This window comes from Pongo pygmaeus, chromosome 19 (assembly GCF_028885625.2).
Source record: "Pongo pygmaeus isolate AG05252 chromosome 19, NHGRI_mPonPyg2-v2.0_pri, whole genome shotgun sequence".
In the NCBI taxonomy this organism is placed as follows: Eukaryota; Metazoa; Chordata; class Mammalia; order Primates; family Hominidae; genus Pongo; species Pongo pygmaeus.
Window position 1 is genome coordinate 62994529 of NC_072392.2, and position 22909 is coordinate 63017437.

The window sequence follows — 22909 nt, forward strand, 5'->3', positions numbered from 1 at the left end:
TGGCAGCCTCAGGGGAGCCCAGTTGCTTCTACAAAACCTGTCAAAGTCCTCTGTCCAAAAGCCTTGTTGGTCCGGCGGTACCTGCTTCCTGTTCCCAGAGAGATTCACCCTTGGGCTTTCCTATCAGTCTTCCCTAAAGTTGGCTGCTCCTGTGTCCTGTCACATAAAACTGTGAACCGAGGTCTCCGACTTACGTCATGTCAGTCACAGCAGGGTGAGGCTCCACAAGTGTGAGTTCTGGCCCCTGCTGCTTTCCTTTCAAATGCAGTTTACAGTTTATTATGGTATTGGACACCCCATGCTCCTTACTGCATTGGCTTTGGGTAAGAAAGAGTGAAAATTAGTGTGCAAATGTGAAAACCTAGAATTTCTGATCGGGACTGAAGAAAACCTTTGTGCTGCAGTCAGTCCCTGAGCCAGACGCCTGTGACTCTCTTCACATGGAAATAGATGAATATCCACAGTAAAAGGTCAGTGGCTTTGCTGACAGATGTTGCATCAGGGAATATTTTTTTTAAAAAAGAGGCTTCCTACAGCTGTTCTGGTAGCTTGGGTAGTAGTGTTAGCTATTTCCCCAAGTTGTCTTGTATCAGTTCTCTGATATTCTGAGCCCAGATAGGATTTTTTTTTCTAAGAAAAGAATAATAAAGTATCTACAGATGGAATCCTGAGATCTGACAATAGGGCACTCAGAAGTTGGGTGACTTGCCCAAGCCACAAAGAGGAAAAGAATGAAACTCAAGTTTCTCGACTTTCAGTTAATGGTTAATTTTAATCGCACAACAATATTGGAGAGTCAGAAATGTTCATTTTATTGTGGAAGCGATCCAAAACCTCACGCTATAATCTAGATTCTAGAAAAAAGATGATCAAGCCCTATTAGCGCTGTAAAAAAAAGGTAATCAAGCCCTATCAGTGCTGTAAAGAAAGTTTTGCAAACTAAGTTAAACTTAGAAAATAAATAGCAAGAAATAAATCAGGGAAGCAAGGTTTCCCTGAGACTACTGAGTCCATCATACTGGACGTCATCCAAAGTTATCAACAGCAGATTCATTAACTGGGTACAAATGTACAGTTGGAATTCAAAGTAGACTCGGTGCCCTTCTGTGTGCCCTGATGGAAGAAACATCATGTTCTCATTCTGGGGCTGTGTACTCTCTGGGGATCATTGGTTTTACCAAGTTTTTACGTGCTTTTTCAAAGACAATAATGCCTGTTTCCTGTATAGTTTATTTAAGTAAACAAGAAGGAGACAGCAAACTTCTGTCTCCTTTACAAAATGAGACTTTAAAAATTTTATCTAAAGAAAGAGAGCAAGAGATCTGTTCTCTGCATTGTTCCATAAGATAAGTTCATAAGATAAACAGTTCTATTTTGAACTCAGTTTAGCTGGGCAAATTGTTCTGTTTCCTACTACCCACACACATCGTGAATATCAAAGACTTTTTAAGAGGATAAAAATGCTCCCAAAAGATTTGTTGAGCTAGTTCTATCCTCAATTAATATAACACTACAGAGGTATAATATCCCACTACTGTGGGAAGGCAATGGTATCTTTTTTTTTTCTGGTGAAGCAATCATTTTAAAACCCAAGAGATCATTTGAAGGCAAGTTTACTGCTTATGAGCTACAGAAAGCATGCCATCGTTTGAACACAGAAACAATATTCCACAGGGATTAGGAAGACATGCTTTGGCATCAATCAGACTTTGGTTCTAGTCCTAGGCACCGTTTTCCAAATGTAATCGAATAATTATTATAATTACTATTCATTTATAAATTAATATTTATCATTATAATGATAAGGAATAATTAATGTACTTAGCACTAAATATCTGGGTACCTTAAAATAATCCATTTAAATAATTATCTAAGTTTTAAATTTACATCCGATTTCAATGTAGAGTCATTATTTTATTTATTCATTGACTTATTTGGCAATGACTTTCTAAGCATGCAAAGTTGATGATAATGTCCTTGAGGAACTGACAGATGATTTCCCAACCAACATGATCATGGTAAACCCCTCAACATAAAGGTTTGCTTCCATTGCATGAGGCCCAAAACAGGACATTTCAAAATAAATCTGTAGTGGATTTGGATTGCTATTTTTTTAAAGCATTCACTCATGGGGGCAACATAAAATTAGTTCTTAGTAAGGCAAAAGCGTTTCTCCATATGTGAAGTGGTGAGACAAGAACCTTCTATATATTCCTTCTTCATGAGTAGTACCTTAGAGTAGTAACCACTGGAGAAAATATTTTCATTACCAGAAAATATCTATGTAGTGCTTATTTTAAAATAATGTCTAACACTGTAAAAAAGAATTGCATAGTTATGTTCTTATTTTCAAGGAATTTAAAATTGAACGTATAATCAATAAATTCTTTGCGTATGGTCAGTAAAAATAAAGTCTCAAATTGGAATTCTTACATTTTTTTATTCCATGCAAAACATTAGCTATTCACATCCTATGCGTACATATCGTATGTGTGTCAGTAATTGTGTGTGTGTGCATATGCATATGGAATGAAGTGAATTATAAAATTATTCGTAACTTTACTGGAAATTTTATTTGTGAGCCTATGACAGAATTTTTTGACAGTTCACACAATGCATCATAACTTACTAGTTAGGCAGTAATGCCAACCTTCTCTAGCATTTGCCTCTCCACCGGAGACGTGAATAGCTATGCTAACAAAATTATCACATATTCCTCACCCCACATCTACTCCTTGTCCTGACCTATTTCTGCTCACAGCAACCTCAAGCTATTAATTACTTAGTTCAAAACCTTACAAACTCCTCTCCCTTGATAACTTTCCCCACTTGAAATTCATTGCTGAGTTTTGCTGATTCTACCATGGCAGTGATTTCCTATCTGTCCTCGTTTGCCAATGTCAGGTGCCCATTGCCTCTTACCTGGACAATCACAGAGGCATCCCAACTGGTGTTTCAACCTGCTTTCCCTCTTCCCCATATTGACTTTCCCTAGGACATCCCAACACTCTATGAAGTCAGGCTACTGTTTATAATGCACAGAGATGACTGTGCAATCCTGTTCAAAACCACATTGCTCTCAAAATAAAGTCCAAACTCGCCATCGAGGCGATAATCCGACCATAAACTATTTCCGGTCTTATTTTGACTGCTCTCTGCCTGCCCTGTGCTCTTTAAAATTCTGCCAAACAAGCTACTCAGTGCTCTTTGCAGAAGACTTGCACTTTTCAAAGCTATGCTTGAATACAGGCTGTTTCTTCCACCTAGAATCATGTTCTTTCCTTTTCTATTTATAATGTTAAACGCCTGTGTGCCACAAAGATTCCAACCTCCACCACCCCCTACCCCCTACACACACACACCCCTGGGTCTGAATTGATTTCATCTTCCCTGGGCCTCTCACAGCCGTTTGTTATTCCTTCTAGAAAAGGATTACCCATGTTGGTGTCCCTGTGACTTTCCTGTTCTGGATGGTAAACTCCATGAAAGCAGAGACCATGCTTTGCCCACTGTCTTGCATCTGCTCAGCTAGAGCATTTAGCAAGTTCCTGGCACCCAAAGGAGCACAGGAACTAAAATGCTCCTGAAGGCAGAGGAATGGCCTGGGTGACTTTTGAAGTGGCCTGACTGCTATGGCATCTTCCACAGATTCCGCAGGTACCAGGTCTATGTCTGTCCTGGCCTCTAACCTACCCAAATCTGCTTAGTAGTGCAGCTCTATTTTAATGCTCAGATGTATACAAGGAAAAATACATGGCTTAATCATTCTAGAAGCAGCAGGCACCCCTTTTCAGAGCACTTTTCCCAAACTAAATCTAGTGAGAGTATATCACCCTGAACCAAAGAAAATGAGACTTAAACTAAACTTAGGAAAATGTACATAATCTAATTTTAAAAATCAATTCCTCACAACACAACATAGAAGAAGAAGGAGGTACCTAGATTTGAAACCTGGCTCTGCCACTTTTTCTATAAATAAAATACAAATACCTGAGAGATGACTGTGTTATGGGTAGTGCATGTTAGATGCTTGAGTTATTGTGTCCCTTTCCTCTTCAAACTGAGCACATTGTGTGGGTCAGTTCGGAAGGAAGGAGCCCAGGTTCTGGAGTTAAACCCAGAAACAGGGCCAGTCTCTGAACCTCCATTTCTTTTTTTCCCCTCTCCATTTCTTTCTCAGCAAAATAGAGAATTAAAAAGTGATTTGTGAAAAATATCCTCCATGCTCCTCTTACCAAGCCTGCAACTTAAAACCTATGATTTAAACTGTACTTTCAATTATTTGGAGGAGGCCAGCACTGATGAGCCCATCCTGAGCCAGTCATTTTAAGGCCAGTGCTACCTAACTGGGACAAGGCTAATCCGGTCAGTAGGTATATTCTGCTCTGTGACTATGGAATGGGGAAAAGCTAACTGACCCTTACAGAGACACCATTGATTATCAGTTTTTAGGACACTTTACATGTTGCAAGGTGATTTCCAATTTCCAGTACCAGATTGGTGTCGAAGCCTAGAAATTGTACACTGATTAGGAGTCGACTGGGTGCCACACAATGTTTATGTACATCATTTTATGACCAACAAAAGTGATATTTGGCACCAGAGCCTAGGGGGAGATTTCTCCTGTAAACAGGCATCAAAGGGCTCCATGCTATCAGGTATAGGGAGGAGTGGCAAAGGGGTGAAGTCATTGTGATCCCTTCCCTTCTCCTCCCTGAAAAAAAAACAAGTATGGTGTGTTTCCTGCAAGCCCCAGAATATGTGACCCTTAGCTCACTCACTAAGGGAGGCTGACCCTAGGAGTGTGCATTTTACTTAGGAAAGAAAGTGTCAGCCCATTTTGAGGTAAATCTCGAAATTTGGGCTTCCTCATCTTTGGCCTCCAAAGAATAATGTACATAAACATAAAATGCTATGCAAAATTTATGGGGTTGTATCAAGATGACAGGAGTTTCGGTGTATATTCTGATTTTGAGACAAGAAAATCAATTCTCATCTGAGGCCAGAATGGTAATTAGTTATTGTTGAAGTGAGAGATTATTTACTCAGCTCTATTTTTTTATGTTTATGTGACCTTTCATAGTTACTCAGAACAAAATGGGGTAAGAGAATGGAGATTGCAATGTGCATCTAAAAGATGTATGTTTCCCTTTCTATATTCAAATGGATCTTATGAGATTCCCATACCTAGAAATTGACCACCAATTAGTAAAATACAGATTTATATCTAAGGCACATTCATTGTTCCTCTTGGTACTATCAGAGCTCTCTATTTAACGTCCTAGACCTCAAAGAAAAGTGCTTTGGAGGAGAAAAAAAGAAAAGGGGGAATAATAACATGACCTGCTATCCAAAATGAACACAGAAGCACAGATCACTTTCCAAAATGTCCATGATTTCAGAACATAAATGCAGGCACACCCTTAAAAGAAGCATTAGAGAGGAGAAAACCTGGCCAGCTTCCCAAATCTCCCTGCATCCAATTGGACTGGGTGATGACTGAGATCAAAGGCATGTGGTGATTGGACAAAAGGCCAAGAGGAACTGGCATCCTCAAGGCTGCTGGAAATTAGCCAGCTCAAACACACCAAACAAAAGCAAATTGGAAATAAAGACAGGCGAGTAATCAAATGCACATGGGGGCATGCTTCACAAAATGCAAACTTCATGTGTTCCTAGAGGAGAAATTGCCAGGTCTTCAACAGCATAAACTCAATGGGAAAATCAAAACATCACCTTTTGCAACCTTAGAGCCTGAATCTTTGGCTTCCACTTTAGGGAAATGGGCAAAATGACCTCTCTGTCATAGTACCCACCATGTTCCCTGCCCTCATCCACTTCCAGACCCCTCTCCCCTAAGTAACTTTGTCTTTCATTTTGTTTCTAAAAAAAAAAAATGAGATTTTTGCAATTTGGGGCATTCTCTCTGGAACAGCAAATGTTCCCAGCTCTGCCGTTTACAATGCCTTTGGTGGAAGGTCACCTCGGAGGTGTGATTTTTCAGTATAACATAAATTCTATGGTGCCTTGACATCCTCTGATGAAGAGCACCAATAGGACCACTCCTCTGACATTAGGGAGAGGGTCCACTCAGGCACCAAATGCCATTTTCACCACTAATCCTTATCTTCCTTGTACTCCTTTTATTACCTGCATGTTATGGTGAAAGAGGATAGTTTATGGTCCCCTTCCCCTACATACACACTTTCCAACCCCATACTCCCTTGGAAATGTAGAGCAAAGATTACAAATTCTTTTCTGCAGGTTCTGATTCACAGAGGGAGAGCATCAGAACGGGGGCTTTGGATAGGAAAAACCTTGCAAATTAGTGCCTGAATAAAGATTTAAAAAGAGAAAAGTGAAGGAAGATATTCTTCTCAAACTTGATGCCTTTTTTCTCTCTCTCTCTATAAATATATATACACACGCACACACACACAAATATATGGGTTACATTTTCATGGAGGACAACAGAGTAAAATCCAGCAGCATTTAAGGGATTTCCTCTCACCAAATTGTCTCCGGTCCCTTAATTGTGTTTAAGCCTTGCTGAGTACTTTGTTTACGGTCCCTAATGTGGTGATTTGCATCCCCCTCTCTGGGTTGCTCTTGGCAGGGCAGGCAGCTGTCTCAGTCTAACTCTGGCTGGGAAAGGTAAGGATCTTTGCTTTGCTTTTTGAAAGATCTGGGGAGGAAATGTTGAATGTCTATGGGGGTTAGGGGCATAGATATAATTCATGCATTGGAGGCTTTGAGAAAAGTTCTCCAAACTTAAAGGAGTCTCCTAAAGCCATGTGCTTTAGAAAGAACTAGAGAGATTTCCTCTTCTTTGTGAAAATAGAGGGCTCGCAGAAATAGGGCTGGTTGCGTTGTGGATGAAATTTTGCATTTGGGGCCAGGTGTCCCCAAAGGATGCCCAGGGGTGTTTAATACCTTGTAGACACAGAGTGGAAGGAGGAATAAACATTCAGAAACAACAGGCATAGATCACTAGGAATTCTCTTTGAATTTCAATTTGAAGAGTAAAGTCAGTTAAAGCTGCGTGTGTCAGTGGTTAGGATGACAGGCTTCTATTCTTCTGATACAATGTCTGCTTTATACCAAAACTTTCTACCTCTTTGAATTTAACATACAAATAATCAGTTGTCTACTCAGAGTCTACAGATGTGTACCTGTGTATCAAGGCAGGTGCACACACCCTGTGGAGGAGCATTTGTGTGAATGAGGCACCTGAGCCTGTCAAGGTTGAAGAAAGCTTTGGTATTGGAAGTGATGACAGAGTCATGCTCCCAGGGCACAGACACTCACTGTGCCTCATTATAGACTCAGTCAAGGGCTTACCATAAAAAAAGGTGCCATTGTCCTCTCTCTAGAAGTTCAATGTTTGTATCTTTAGCTTTGGTAACAGGAAAGCATGCTTTTCAACAGAATAAGGTGATATTCAGAGCTTCAGTGCAGTTATTGGGCTATCTTGCAGGCAAAGTGGTACTAGAAAATAGAGAGGAATTGCCCTCAAGGGCCAGAGTTTGCAGGTGAGAAGACAGCTCTGTTAAGGAGCTTCTCAAGAACCTCCATTGCACGTAGCCAGTGGCCCCCATCGCATCATCTTCTGGGGGCAACTTTGGCAAGTTCTGAAATGCCCTGCTTCTAAGTATTCCTGACCCTCAACACCAAGTGACAGTACTCCTCAGGCATGAAAGCTGTCTCTTTAGGTCTGACATTTTTAAAGTGTGAGGATCATGGTGACCAAGGCCTCCAGGTACTTGCCGTGACTCCCCCAAACCTCAGGGACTTTTCAACTTTATTTTTTATAAGGACATAACCCTCTCTCTGGCTTTCATTTCAGAATAAACAACTTCTGGTCCCTCTCTTTTTGTAACAAGTCATCAGGGTATTGCTACAAGGCAAGGCTGGAGAGAGTGTGCTGTGGTAGAGGAGAGGCGAGATGTTTGAGAACATCCAAGCCCTTTGCCAGCTATTAGAGAAATCTAACAATTTGAGAGAAAGATGGAAAACAAATCTCTTCCAAGAGTTAATTTGGATTTGTGGTTCACAGTATTAATTAGAAGGGGTTATTAACACTTGTGCAGATGAAAAAATGGAGGATGTAAACTTTTAACTACAAAGTGTAGGATGAGCTCCCAGTATTATCTTTTCTCCTCAAAAAGACAATCTTGGGCTTTATATATTTCAAGGTTTTAAAAATTTCAGTTTGTCTGTAAGAAAGCATAAACCTATAAAGTCACTTATAGGTTTATGGGGTGGGAAATAGATGTTTAACTTTATTGTTTGAGTGTATTATGTGTCAAGTTGTACATGTTTGAATGTTTAAAATACCTTGATCCTTAAAGTGGGCCAAGGAACAGAGGTCTCAACATAGGTAGAGAGCTTGTTACAGACTTACTGAATCAGAATCTAAATTTAACAATCTCCCCAAATGATATATATATCCATTAAAGATTAGGGTTCAAACCAAGGGTTTCTCTGTTACTGGGTGATCTTTGTTAAATTACTTAACCTCTCTGAGCCTGTTTCCTCATTTATGAACTAGTGAGAATTAATGTTAATATGTGACATTTCTTAATATTGTGCCATGTCCAGAGTAGGTGCTCTAAAAATGGTAGCAATTATCATGATGATGATAATCTTGGTGCTGCTAAAGTTACCTCCTTGCAAAAGCAGTAAACAATCATGTCTAAATCAATATAACTGGCTTTCCCCCTTAACCACAAACATTTGTGCCTCCTGCCCTCATTCCTAAATGAATTAACCCTGAACAAGTGGGGTTTTAAGCTTCAGATGACTATCACGCACGTATAAAGAATAATGGGAAAACCTAGGAACATGGGTTTTTGCTGGCTTAGAGACTGAATTCAGCTGCCTGATGACTTCACAGCTGTTTCTGCCACCTTAGAGTGTCTGTCCCCTCAGCTCTGTCCCCTCAGCCGGGTCTGCAACGCTGACTCTGGGATTTTCTTATAAAAATGCCTGATGGACAGGAGGAAGATCTGGAGGTCGGCGGGGGGAAAAAATGAGTCATTCAAATTCACAAAGCAGTCCGCTTAGTAAATGCTGCAAGAGAAAAGTAAAAGCTGGCTCCTGTCTCTGGGGAATCTGTAGAAATGATTCGGACTTATCATGTCACTGAGCAAAGTTGGGGGAAGCCAAAACTCAGAATCTGCTGGCAAGGAAAAGAACGAAGGGAAAAAAAAAAATGTTAGGGAGGGGCAAACCCGAGGGGGAGGGAATAAAAAGAGAGAGGGAGGGAAAGACAAGCGTCATTTAGGAACAGAGGTAGCCTGAAAGAAGCAGGAACTCCAGGATCCCAAACCAGATCAGACCCTATAGTAAAATATTTTTACATCTTTTCCTTTCCCCAGAAGAGATCCCTAACCTATTGTTTTATTGACAGCCTTGCTGTTAGAGGCTCTTTCCCAGAAGTTGGACGAAGAGGCTCAAGCGTTGCTGTTTCTTCTTTTTCAAGTCAAGTGGTTACTCTGGTAATGGATTGCCTCTCTCCGAGGTGAGTGTAAGTAATTTGGGGACAGATCTTGATTTTCAGGTTAGCTCAATCTCAGCTTTGGGGTGAAGATTTTTTTTCAGACATAATCTCAAATATCTTTTAACTGGCCTCACCAGAAGTTAGGGTGTCATTGGACAACAGTGATTAATTAATTTGGTGATTCAAAATGACATGTGAGTAGGCAGCTCTAAGATTTAGTTTCATTGCTCAGGGAGTGATATTTTGACTTTCCAGAGCAGGGAAGAAGCAATGAGGTTTGATTTGGAGTTGAATTTGTTTTCAGTGGATGCTTAATATATTTAAAGTATGAATCCCATTGAAATGATCTCAAGTATCTTTCTTTAAACTTGTTCAGTAACTACAACGGCTCAACTGTGTAGCAGCTAGACAGCTTTTTGAGAATGGAAGGCAGTGACTCAACCATGTCTGAGCAGCAGACGAGTTTTCACTGATTTCTCGTAGACAGCATTTCAAGCAGATACTTTTGATCAAAAGTCTCAAGCTTTGTCCTGAAATGTTCAGGTACAAAATACTTAGAAAGGGTCATTGCAGCAAGTTTTATACACAAAGGCATGGAGGAAAATGAAGGTTGTGAAATTTTCCTGAAAACCTAGCATGCTTATTTGTTTCTGCATGTTGTAGTATACATAATATCGAAATTTTGTGTTGAGCTTAATAGAAAATTTGTGAATTGACAGCTAATTACTCAAATAATTGATTTTATTTTTGCCAGGAGAAAGCACAAAATTATATCTTATGAAGGGGTTGAATTTTTTTTCTTATTTTTTCTCTTTTATAGCAGATTGGAAGATATTGTTACATTTCAGACCACAAATCCCCACCTCATTGTCAATTAATTTTTTGCTGAACTGTCCACATGAAATGGGTAATAAAAAGATCCCAGGGAGCAGGTTGCACTGTGTTTAATAGTAACACAATAAAGATTTGTTGGCTGTCATTCAATGGAGAAGAACATCACTTGTTGCTGGCCACTTGCCTTGACATTGATTTTGTGGGCAGTCAATGGGTGATAGTTTGTAAAGAATGCATGTTATGCCCAGCAAGATTGGTGGAGTCTGAGTTGCTGTAAGTTCTGGGATTAATAGTACGAAATATTGTTTGTAATGTATTCTCCTCTGCAATGAGACCATCTTTGGATTAGGATTCAGGCATTTCTATGTATTCAGAGGAAGGAGAAGCAATAGACAAAGCAGAAAAGCTTGTAAAACATTTGTAGACCGCCAGGGTATATTAAACACTGTAAGTGCTTCCTGCTTTTTCTGTCTTCCCTTCATATGCATCTGCTTCATCTTATTTTTTGCCTAAATGCAAAGAGAATGCAACCAATTCAAAAAAAGAGTAAAGTTGCTTTTCACATGGATCTCTGCCTCCTGGAAAGGAGGTGCCTCCCCAGCTTTTCATTTCTGCTTACAGGGTTCATTCTGATACATATAGCTGACATCTCCTGTTATCTTCACAGCTTTCACCCTGGTGAGACTGTCCAGATCAGCCTGTAAACCCAGCTTAGAAGCACGTTGTAAAAATGACTGAAGAGCCCATCAAGGAGATCCTGGGAGCCCCAAAGGCTCACATGGCGGCGACGATGGAGAAGAGCCCCAAGAGTGAAGTTGTGGTCACCACAGTCCCCCTGGTCAGTGAGATTCAGTTGATGGCTGCTACAGGGGGTACCGAGCTCTCCTGCTACCGCTGCATCATCCCCTTCGCTGTGGTTGTCTTCATTGCTGGCATCGTGGTCACTGCAGTGGCTTACAGCTTCAATTCCCATGGGTCCATTATCTCCATCTTTGGCCTGGTTGTTCTGTCATCTGGACTTTTTTTACTAGCCTCCAGCGCCTTGTGCTGGAAAGTGAGACAAAGGAGCAAGAAAGCCAAGAGACGGGAGAGTCAGACAGCTCTCGTGGCAAATCAGAGAAGCTTGTTTGCTTGAGACTGAATACGACCAAATGGGCCATTGGGCCTGGAAAACGTGCTCTGACTTTGTCACCCAATTCACCCAGAACCATGGTGGGAGAGAACAGACTTGGCATTGGAGCAGACTGGAAGAATGGGGGTGGGAGGGTGGAGGGGCTTCTCCTTTGTGAGGAATGACTCATGTCTTCTTTAACGACAAACTTAACCCTAAGGGCTATTTCTGAGACTGAAAAATCAGCTTTCTATTTACATTAAACACTTTGGGGGTCATGGGAGTGCATGGCATTAGACAGTATTTGGTTCACCCTGTAAAGTAGCCAAGAAAAGATGAGAAAATAACAAGATAGGCCTGGCACACTAGACATTTGCCTCCAAAAGAAATAACCTACAGTCCTAAGATGTATCATAAAAATGTTCTACCAAGGATCTAAATTACCTTCGGTTTCACATATGTCTATGAAATTCTGTGATAATTTTTTTCAATACATTGATTCACTGGCATCTGTTTTCATTTTTCACTTTTAATAACTCATCACTGGTGGTACTTTATCTTGAAGAGTAAACTAATATTTTTTATATTTTAACATTGGACAGTTTTAGCCAGTTGTAACGATGTATCAGAAGTAAAGAAAAACCCATTAAAGTTATAGCTAATAGATGCTGTTGGGGTTAAATTAATAGTAAAATAATCCAATATAGCACTTTTGATGATTTTTATATAAAAGTCAACTGTACGTTTCATTCAGAATAATAAATACTTATTGCTGCTAAAACTTCTTAAATGGTTGTTTCTGCTATAGTTATTTCTATTGCAGTTCCAAATTGCCGTCTTCCCTTGTCTCATTTGCAAGTTCTCAACTGTATTTCTCTCAAATGGACAGGTTCCTTCTTCTTTACTGGAGGATTTTTGTTTTTATCATGTTGGTTTTTCATTACTTCTGAATAGTCTTAATTACGTTTACTAAATTCTAAAGGAGTTCTGTGCTATTATAATTAGGAAATCAATGTCTTTGGTCAGGAACTTTATAATGTGCTATTAAATGTTTATTACATTTTTGTGGAATCAGTTGTTAATTATTTGCTTAACACATATGCCAGCACAAACTATATGCCAGGCATAATGTAGATTCTCAGGTTTCTTACTCAGTTAGATCTAATACAATGCAAATAAAGTTACTGCTTGAATTCTTCAGTGGACATTGAGCTAGTCCACAGCTAGGACTCTACCCTGTAACTCCAGCCAGAAATACAGCTCATTCATGTAGTTTAAACCACCTTAAACTAGAATCAAAAGATAGGCATGAAGGTTTCTTAAAACTTGGAAAACAAAATCAGCCTAGCATAGCACATTCATTGAAAGTCTTTCTATCCAGAAACTTAATTAAACATGGCAGCAGCCCTGGGGCCCTTACTACTTACTCTCTCATGCTCAGGTAGTTTTGGTAAGTGGAAACACCCTAAAAATGACTTTGCAGGTCAGATGGTGTCACGTACAGATCAACATTCCTCCCAACCAAATGCAAGTTTAGGGGGCTGTGCTCATTTCAATGCAAGTGAGTCTGTGCCTTCACATGCCTCTTCTCTGCGCAAAGATACTCAAACCCCACCCCCCACCCCATCGCCGCATTGCTGTATGAACAAATTACTCAGACAAGGTTCAAGATTCTCCAGTCTGATCCAAAAGGATGTATCCAGTTTTCATGCTCACTCTAACCAAACCTCCTTATGAGTTAGCCAGAATAGACTATTCACCATTCTTGCACCCGACTCTTGTTTTCCTGCCTCTATGTCTGTCCAAACTTGTGTTTTCCCTCGCTTATAGTGCCATTGTTTCGTTGATTTTAATCTCCCCAAATCCTGCTTCTCATCAGCACTCAGCTCAAATGCTACCTCTTCCTGAAAGTCTTCCCTTTTACCTGAAAGTAAATGCACTTTCGTGAGTTCATCTTTTATTCTCTGATGGCACCTTTTATTTTCTGTCGTGTTGGTGGCATAAGTTTTATCCTTATTCCAAAGCTCCTTAGAGGTGTGTGATAGATCCTCTTTTTAACCCTAGTGAAATGCCTAACATAATGGCTTACGGAGATTAAGTACTCAATAAGTACCTAATTAAGGTGCTAAATGAGCCAAAGAATAAAAAATCAGAAAGTGAATGGTTTATCCAGAATTATAGTCCATTCTAATCTCGTTAAAGAAAAAAGTTTAGTTCTCATTTTTCCCCCAAAGAGGCCATCTCATTCTCTATTACACCTCCACTGTAAGCAGCAGTTGGAGGTGAATATTTACTCTCTATACTTCTCTAGCCTGACCTGGCCTTCAAAATGCTTGAAAAGCAAACTCATGAATTATTTCAGGCCACCAGGGGGCCCCATGCTGCTATTTGAGTCCCAAAAGAAACAGTTCTATGGAAAGATCTAAATTGTAATAACCAAAATGGGATCAAATCTCTCCTAGATGTGAGGAGTTGATGGAGATTCTCCATTTATCCCACCCTTACACACTTCCCTAAGCCACTTCACAGTGGCTATCTTGGGGTTCTGTTAGTACGGGAAAGACTTGCTCCGTTTAGGGAGCTTCCAGTCACATTAAAAGGTATATACTGTTACAGAGCTGCACGGCGCAGAGATAGTTCTACACACTGTGAACCCCAACTCCCATGAGGAGAATAAACCCAAATTGCGATTACAAATTATCACAATTATCTCATGACATGTTTTTATTGGGTAAGGTCTATCTTTACAAATGGTTGTATTATATACAAATATGCAGGTGCGACAGAAAATAAATGAATGCATATAAAATGCATGCATAAATGTATTAAAAAGATAATCTGACTCCTCCCTAGAATATCAGAAACCAGCTATATCACCTAGTGGAATTCCCCCTAAACCCAGATATCACGGAAACAACTTTTAACCTTGTTCTGTGCGGCTGGTCTCTGGCCCAGGTGAGAATCACAGCTGTGTGGTGGCTCTGCTCCCCACCTTATTCTCTTGGTTAATCTAGGGAATCCTGTCTAGAGAAACTGCACAAGGAGATCACGTGATAGCACAGAAGTTAGAGGCCAAAGGATGAACCCCAGAGAGCCAGATCACAAAGCCTCAAACCTACTTTCCACCCCCCACCCCCCACCATCCCTAAAGAGAAAGAGAGGAATACAGGAGAGAGAGATGTTAAATAGACGATAGATATCCTGGTCTCCAGGCAAGTATTATGGTTTTGAACTTGGAAGATCTTGATATTATAGTGCTCGAAAGTGTAACAGCACTCAACTGTACCTGGTATTCTTCACCACACTCTGAGGCTAGGAGTATAAGTGTTCACTCCACTTTACAATTGAGGAAACTATAATTCAGAGAGGTTAAGTGACTGTTCGGCTACGATCTCACAGCAGGCGAGGCCTAGCACCAGGACCAATAGGTTGACCACACATTGTAGTTGTCCCAGTGTCTTAAGCCTTTGGGCTGCTATAACAAAAGTACCATAGACTGGGTGGCTTATAAACAACAGAAATGTTTCTCTCTCACAGTTCTGAAGGCTGCGTGCGAAGTCCAATATCAAGGTGCCAGTATATTCCATGTCTGGGGAAGGCCCACTCTTTGGTTCATAAGTGAAGCCTTCTTGCTGTGCCCTCAGATGGTAGAAGGGGCAAAGGAGTTCTCTGTGGCCTGTTTTACAACGGTGGTAATCCCATTCACGAGAATTTCACCTTCATAACCGAATCAACTCCCAAAAGCCCCACCTCCAAATACCACACTAAAGATGAGATTTCAACATATAAATTGGGGGATGGAAGGGAACAGACATTCAGTCTATAGCACCCAGTTGTTTTGTTTGTTTGTTTGTTTGTTTTCTTTTTTGAGACAGAGTCTCTCTCTATCGCCCAGGCTGGAGTGCAATGGCGCGATCTCGGCTCACTGCAACCTCCGCCTCCTGGGTTCAAGTGATTCTTCTGCCTCAGCCTCCTAAGTAGCTGGGACTACAGGTGCCCGCCACCACGCCTGGCTAATTTTTTGTGTGTGTTTTTAGTAGAGACGGGGTTTCACCATATTGGTCAGGCTGGTCCCCAACTCCTGACCTCGTGATCTGCCCGCCTCAGCCTGCCAAAGTGCTGGGATTACAGGTGTGAGCCACCACGCCCGGCCTATAGCACCCAGTTTTATGCTTAGCCATAACCAAAATCATTTCCAGAATGTCTCTTTAGCAAAAGGAGACAATACAGGTATTACAACATCTACTTTTGAAAAACTCTTTTTAAAGTATAATTTACACAGAGAAAGCTGTACAGCTCAATTAATTTTCATAAACTTGTAGAATTAACATCCAGACAAAGACACTGAATATTGCCAGCACCCAAAAGCTCCCTTTGTATCTACTTTCCATCAGTATCTCTCCAGGCGAAACCACTATGTGGCCTCTAACACCCAGAGTTGTGTTGCCTGCTTTTTTAACTTTGCATCAGTGGAATCATATCAAGTATACTATTTGTTCCTGGCTTCTTCTTGCAACATTATGTTTATGAGCTACAATCTATATGGTTGTACGTAGTTATAAATGGTTCATTCTTATTGCTGTGTAGAATTCCGTTGTACAAATACAGTATCATTTATTTAGTCTTTCTACTGTTGATAGACATTTGGATAGTTTCTAGTTTTTAACGACTGAAGATAGTATTTTTGGTAGCCAGCCTCTAACAGGGTATCGCATGATCCCGGACTCCTGGTATTCACAGATTCTGTGACCTCCTCCCACATTGTCCCAGAGTTGGTTTGTGTAAACAATAGAATATGGCAGAAGGGACAGTAGTTGACTTCCAGGATTAGGTTATAAAAGACATCTTGGTTTTTCTCTCTTTTGATTGCTCCCACTCTCCCTCTCTCCCTCTTTCTCTGAGGGAAGCCATCTACCATGTCCTGAGGACACTCAGGCAGCCATGGAGGGGCCCATGTGGTGAGAAACTGAGGTCTCCAGCCAACAACTAGAGAAGAACTAAGAACTGCCAGCCACTACCTGAGTGAGCATAGAAGTGGATCTTTTCCCAGGGGAGCCTTCCAAGGACTGTGTTCCCGGATGACAGCTTGACAGAACTCATGAGAAACCCATCCAGCCAGGGCTGCACGGTGACTTTATGGGACCTACACACTTTTGTCTTTGTGGGCCCCTTCCTCCATTACAATACAAAGGAAGTATCTCACTCACTGGAAGGAGGAAATTGTACTAACAAGCATCGTGGGCCCTAGGCCTGGTGCCTGCCGTACCTAACAGGTACCTTGGCCCTGAACCCAGCTAAGTTATTCCCAGATTCGTCACCCACAGAAACTGTGAGATAATAAATGTCTGTTGTTTTAAGTTGCTAAGTTTGGGGGTAATATGTTTTACAGCAGTAGGTAGCTAATATTGTGCTATGACGAAATTTCTTCTACATGATTTTTGATGTACGTATGTGCATGTTTCTGTTGAGGGCAGACCTAGGTGTGGAATTCCTGGATTAAAGGACACTATGTGTTCAGCCTTATCGCCAGAAAGTTTTCCAAAGTGGTTGAGTCAGTGTACTCTCCTGCCAGCACTCTTCAGAGTCTGGATGCACTACATCTTCAGCCATTTTTTAGTATTTTTCATCTTTTTTCATTTTAGCCATTTTTATGGGTGTAACATCTGCTTTTAAAGTATTGAGAAAGGAGACGTAGCACGAGAATGTGGGCTTGATACAGCAGAGCAAGTTAGAGATAGGAGAAGGATTTGGAATGGGAAAGTAGGATTTAGATTTGGACTTTGGAGGAACAAAGCAGTGAGAGAGAAATTCTTGGGAAGTGCTCTGGAGATCAGGAAACCAAACTAGAGACTGGAAGTTTAAGTCATCGCAGTCCTAGCTTCAGCATTTATCAAGCATCCATTATGCTCCAGAGGTCATATTCTGAGCTCCACATGGAAAATCTCATTTGATCCTCACAGCAGCCTAGTGAAATAGATACCATTATTGTCTTCATTTCACAGATAAGGAAACTGAGACACAGATGAATCCAATTAATTGAGATCACATAGTGAGCACACCTTAGGGCCTGAGTTCAAAATCCAGAACCCACTCACTTAGCCACACTGCCTATCCTGCCTGGTACACAGTAAACTGTCAGTACCTGGTTCTTGAAGGAATGTCTCAAGTAGAAGCTGAGCAACACAGTCTCAGGCGTCTAAGCTAAAGAGTGGAGCCAGGTGGAGTGGCTCACGCCTGTAATCCCAGCACTTTGGGAGACTGAGACAGGTGGATCACAAGGTCAGGAGCTCGAGACCAGCCTGGCAAACATGGTGAAACCCAGTCTGTACTAAAAATACAAGAAAATTAGCCGGGTGTGGTGGCGGGTGCCTGTAATCCCAGCTACTCAGGAGGCTGAGGCAGGAGAATCACTTGAAATCAGAAGGCACAGGTTGCAGTGAGCCGAGATCACACTGCTGCACTCCAGCCTGGATGAAAGAGCAAAAAAAAAAAAAAAAAAAAAAGAGTAAGGTCAGCAACAGTTTTGAGAAACCCGGACTAAAATTAGAGATTATTATGGAATGATTTGCCATCTGAAGCCAGGACTTTTTCTGACAACCTCCATATATTTGTAGCATTTAACAAATATCAAAACACTGTCTCCTGAGTCTCATGAGGCTCAGGACCCCAGCCACATCTTCTGCCACCAAAGATACGGCTGATGCTTTCATTCTCATCCTCCTTGAGTTTCCCTTGCGGAAAATTCACGATTCAGACTATAAGCCAGCCTCAGCCTGCCACTAGATGCACAGTGCGAAGGAAGTGCATATCTGGAAACCGTAACACATGTCAGGGGAAATCAAAGAAGGCTTCCTGCAGGTGGTGACTTGATAAGCCCAGGACAGACAAAGGAGTTAACCAGGTGATGGGAATTGAGGAGGAGCAATCAGGAGCACTCACAGAGGGAGCACCATGAGTGAACACCGAAAGGTGATGGTGAGAGCTAGCCTTCAGTCTCTCCACCTCACTGGGCGAAAATTAAAGAATTTGTTAAGGATATCTATCAACCGCAAAATTCTGTCCAAGCAAAGGGGTTAAATAACTCCAATATCCATAGAGCTCAAACCTATAATCAGATAATCAAATGTTCAGGTTTTTTTTTTTTTTGAGACAGAGTCTTACTCTGTCCCCCAGGCTGGAGTGCAATGATGCCATCTCAGCTCACTGCAATCTCTGCCTCCCAGGTTCAAGTGATTCTCCTGCCTCAGCCTCCCAGGTAGCTGGGATTACAGGCACCTACCACCACACCCAGCTAATTTTTGTATTTTTAGTAGACACGGGATTTTGCTATGTTGGCCAGGCTGTCCTCGAATTCCTGACCTCAAGTGATCTGACCACCTCGGCCTCCCAAAGTGCTGGGATTATAGGCGTGAGCCACTGTGCCCAGCCAAATGTTCAGGTTCTTATATTGCACAAGCACTTGGGGATCATTCATAAAAAAAATTATTATAACTAAAATCTTTCTCCTCATCATCATATCATATACTATCTTCCTAAAGACACGATAGCCCTGTGGTTAAAGTACCTGGGCTTGGAATCCAGCTTTATCACTTACTACTTGTGTATCTCTGCACAAGTCAGTTTCTCTCTGCCTCAGTTTCCTCATTAACAAAATGGGAATAATGTTGGTTTGTAACAGGGTTGTAGTAATTACTAATTGAGTTAATAGCTACAAAGTGCTTATGGCAATGCCTGCTACTCAATACATTAGGTAGGATTACTGTCTGTCTCAAAGTTGACATATGCTTTGAGTGAATCTGTGTGACATATGTAACTACAGAAGCTACAAGAAAAATCAGTCAAATATGACATTAATAGAAAAACAGCAGCTTATGTCATGAGCGAAATTGCAAATACTTAAGCTCATAGTAAAGTCTAGAAAAAAAATAAATTGCAAATACTGAGAGAAAATTCAAATCCACGCATAGATCAATTTTTCTGGCCAAACCAAAGGTTGTTTGTGTTCAGCATATCTATATCCAAATTTATATAGCTAAAAAATAACTTTGATGCTATCAAACTACCTAATAGAGGGCCAATTAGCATTTGCCTGGTGCTTTAAGGTGGACATAGCATTTTCACTTGCATTGCCTTGCTGATGCCTTCCAGACGCTCTATAAAATGTTATCCTCATTTTTTGATGCGGTAACTGAGACTTGAAGAGATTAAATGGCTTGCTCATGATCAAATAGTGCATATGTGATAGCAACAATTGACACCCAGATCTAGAGCTCTTCTGGCTGCAAATTCTTCTTCTTTCCATTGCAATTTTGCCACTATCTTGCTAATGCAGGCATTGTAGGTTCCCATGGAATGTCCTCCCTTGGGCCATGCAGTTAAGGATGGTTCATCAAGTCTTGAAACTGGTTGTGTCTACAGCTACATTCTTTCTGATTGTACCAGACGTGAAAAAAAAAAAAAAGTTACAGTGGTGAATTAAAATTTGCATCAATACCTATAATAAGTGTAGAAATCATGTAGAAAATATAACATGATCATGCAATGTGGGTTTTTACTAACAGGCTCTTGTTGCTTTTGAGGTTTCTGTTATTGTTGTTTGGGGCTTTTCATTTGTGTTGTTGTTAGGTTTTTGTTTTTTGTTTTTTGTTTTTTGTTTTTTTTTCTGAGACGATGTCTCTCTCTGTTGCACAGGCTGGAGTGCAGTGGCACAATCTCGGCTCACTGCAACCTCCACCTCCCGGGTTCACGCCATTCTCCTGCCTCAGCCTCCTGAGTAGCTGAGACTACAGGCGCCCGCCACCACGCCTGGCTAATTTTTTTTTGTATTTTTAGTAGAGACAGGGTTTCACCATGTTAGCCAGGATGGTCTCGATCTCCTGACCTCATGATCCGCCTGCCTCGGCCTCTCAAAGTGCTGGGATTACAGGCATGAGCCACCGTGCCTGGCTGTTGTTGTTTTTAATAATAGAAGCTTACATCTCAACAGAACTTAAGAGATGGCCTTGACTGGTGGTTTCCAAATGCCTGTCTGAGTACTGACTGCATCAGACTCATCTTAGATGCTGACCCCAGAAATTCTGGTTCAGTAGGCTCAAAGTAGGATAAAAGTAATAATACTTTGAGCATAAAAGTAATGGGAGTGAAACCTACCTTCTGTTGATATCCCCTTCCTTTCCAAGTTAATCACAAATTTTCATGGGCCATAGCCTCATGTGTTTTCTAGTCTTGTTGTCTTAGTTGTGGTACAACACTGGTACCTAAATGAATCAGTGATAATAGAGACTATTCATGATCCAGCCACTTAGGAGATAGTCACATCCTAAAAATACCCTTTGCCTAAGGAATCCTGAAAAGTAGTGGGCACAGAGAAGAAAACCAAAACAAGAGGAGTTGAGAAAGCCCTCTGTGTTGTTTTAACATGGAGTGGATCATCCAGTGTTGAGCAGCCGTGTATCTGACACCCATTGCTCACAAGTTCTCAAGCGTTTTCAATGGGAAGTATAGGCCATGTCCAAAAAAAATAGAATGACACTTTTGCTCCATCTCAGCCTCCTATCGAGAAAAGCAAACACAGATGATTTTCCATTTCAAGTTCAAATACAGAACGGATTGCTTCTTGTTTTGCTTGACTAGAGTAGTTGATGAGGGTTCAGAGACTGGCAGCCTGCCAGTCATAAATCAGTTGTGATCACATTGTGGTATGAACTCAGAAAAACAAGTAGACAAGAGTAAAGGGGTAGAGCCAGAAAAAATGTAAGTATAGAGAAGATGTGACTGTGATTATGAGTATTTCAAGTACCCAGCACGTGGATAGAGCATATTGCCTTTCTCTACCGAGTGGCTAATTCAGAGAGAAAAGGGGTATTTGGAGACAGGGTTTGTGTTGCTACACTTCTCCGCAACTAGGCCCTATAATAAAAGTGCTTGCATCAGAGGAAGGCTGACTACACATTTTAGCACTTTCACAGCTCTAACTTAATCATGGCAGGAAGCTTCTCTGCTACTAGGAGAACAAGTTGCGTCACTAGGAACATCTGACTCCAGGATCTAGTGTCAATCACTTTCCCTAAGGTCATTAAAAAATACGAGGGTGTCCCCTTACAGCATAAAGGCTTTGCCCAAGTGACAATTAAGAGGAAACACATAGCATGATAAATAATTGAACAGGTGGATTAAAGAAATGCCTTTCCTGTGTAAAATAAGAGGGATGATTGACAGTTGTAAATCCAGGCTCTGTGGTGCATCTTCTTCCACAGTTCAAGGTTCTAACAATTTGAACTGCTCTTTTTCTTTATTTTGCCTTTCTTGGCTGTTCAAGGAATACTCTTTGGCCTCATAGAGTCAGACAAACATTAGAGAAAGGCAACACCTCAGAAGTTTCCAAGAGCAGCTTTCAAGGGATGCCTGCCAATGAGTGGTGTTGCAAAGAGCTGCCCACTGAGTGGAATAATATTTTGGATTTTGTTTGTACAGAACAAGCTCTGCTGTGGATCAAATTGCAAGTCTGTCTGCTCATCTGATTTAATAAATGCCCTGTTTGACTTGCTGGTGCCAAAACACCTGTGAAGTACAACATGCGTGTCACCTTTTTCCCTAGGGTCTTATGTTTGGTTTAGGAGCTTGTTCTCCTCCCAGACCAACAGTATGGTATACGTCTCCAAAATGAGGACAAAGGGTGGCAATTTACTATGTCGTTCATAGCAGTCCAAAGAGCTTGGCTATTGAAGTCCTGGGAAATATTTAACACCAGAGAGTTCTCTTATCCCCGAATTGGTAATAGCTCTCCAATAGATGCTTTTCCAACAGAGGAAAAAAGAGAGAGAGAGAAGGAAAGAGAAAAGAGAAAAGGAACAAACACTGTGACTTTCGGAAACGAGCCACCATCCTAGTTTCTATTTGCAGCCCAGCGGCGGTATTTGAAGTTCCCAGTGAAAATAAAACCCTCGAGCTTGGAACTCCTGCTACCATGGCATATTTTTAAATGGTTACGAAAGGAGTCTGAGCATTCAGTCTGGCAATACCCAAGGTTCTTGGGCCATTCTGTGGACAGTAATTGAGATTCACCAAACAGGTAGAGCCCTGTTTCACCAAATTAGGTAAAGGAAAGGCAAGGATAGAAGTTGAGACAATGAAGAAGGCAGAAGGGGCAGAGAACTCAACTAAGTGATTCCCGTATTCCAAAACAGAAAAATTAACCACACTGCAATTTCTGGTGGCAGATTTTGAAAACAAAACCAATTTTTTAAAGAAAAGAACTTATTAAGAAAAAGTTAAGAACCTATACTAAAGCAAGAGAGAGTAGTGTAATGAACCTTAAGGAACTATCTTTGGTTTCAACAATTCTCAACTCCCACCTACCACCAGATTGTTTTGTAGCATATCCCAGACAACATGCAATAGATGATTTACAATCAAACTTTTGTAAGGCTTATGATTGGTTGTAGTTTAATTAGTGAAGTTAG

At 41.0% G+C, this 22909-nt stretch overlaps 2 protein-coding genes across 2 annotated transcripts in view; one reads left to right on the top strand and one right to left on the bottom strand.

Annotated features, from left to right (window-relative positions):
- The window catches only part of PCTP (phosphatidylcholine transfer protein), a 204314-nt gene that overhangs the window by 124132 nt on the left and 57273 nt on the right, over nt 1–22909 (bottom strand). The window lies entirely within an intron of this gene.
- On the top strand, nt 6581–12518 carry TMEM100 (transmembrane protein 100). Its single transcript, XM_054457200.2, has 3 exons — nt 6581–6654; nt 9413–9523; nt 11004–12518. The coding sequence occupies exon 3, from the start codon at nt 11067–11069 to the stop codon at nt 11469–11471; it is 405 nt and encodes a 134-aa protein (XP_054313175.1). The 5' UTR covers nt 6581–6654; nt 9413–9523; nt 11004–11066; the 3' UTR covers nt 11472–12518.

Excerpts from the sequence above, each read along its gene's own strand:
- TMEM100 (XM_054457200.2), top strand. The coding sequence starts at position 11,067 with ATGACTGAAGAGCCCATCAAGGAGATCCTGGGAGCCCCAAAGGCTCAC.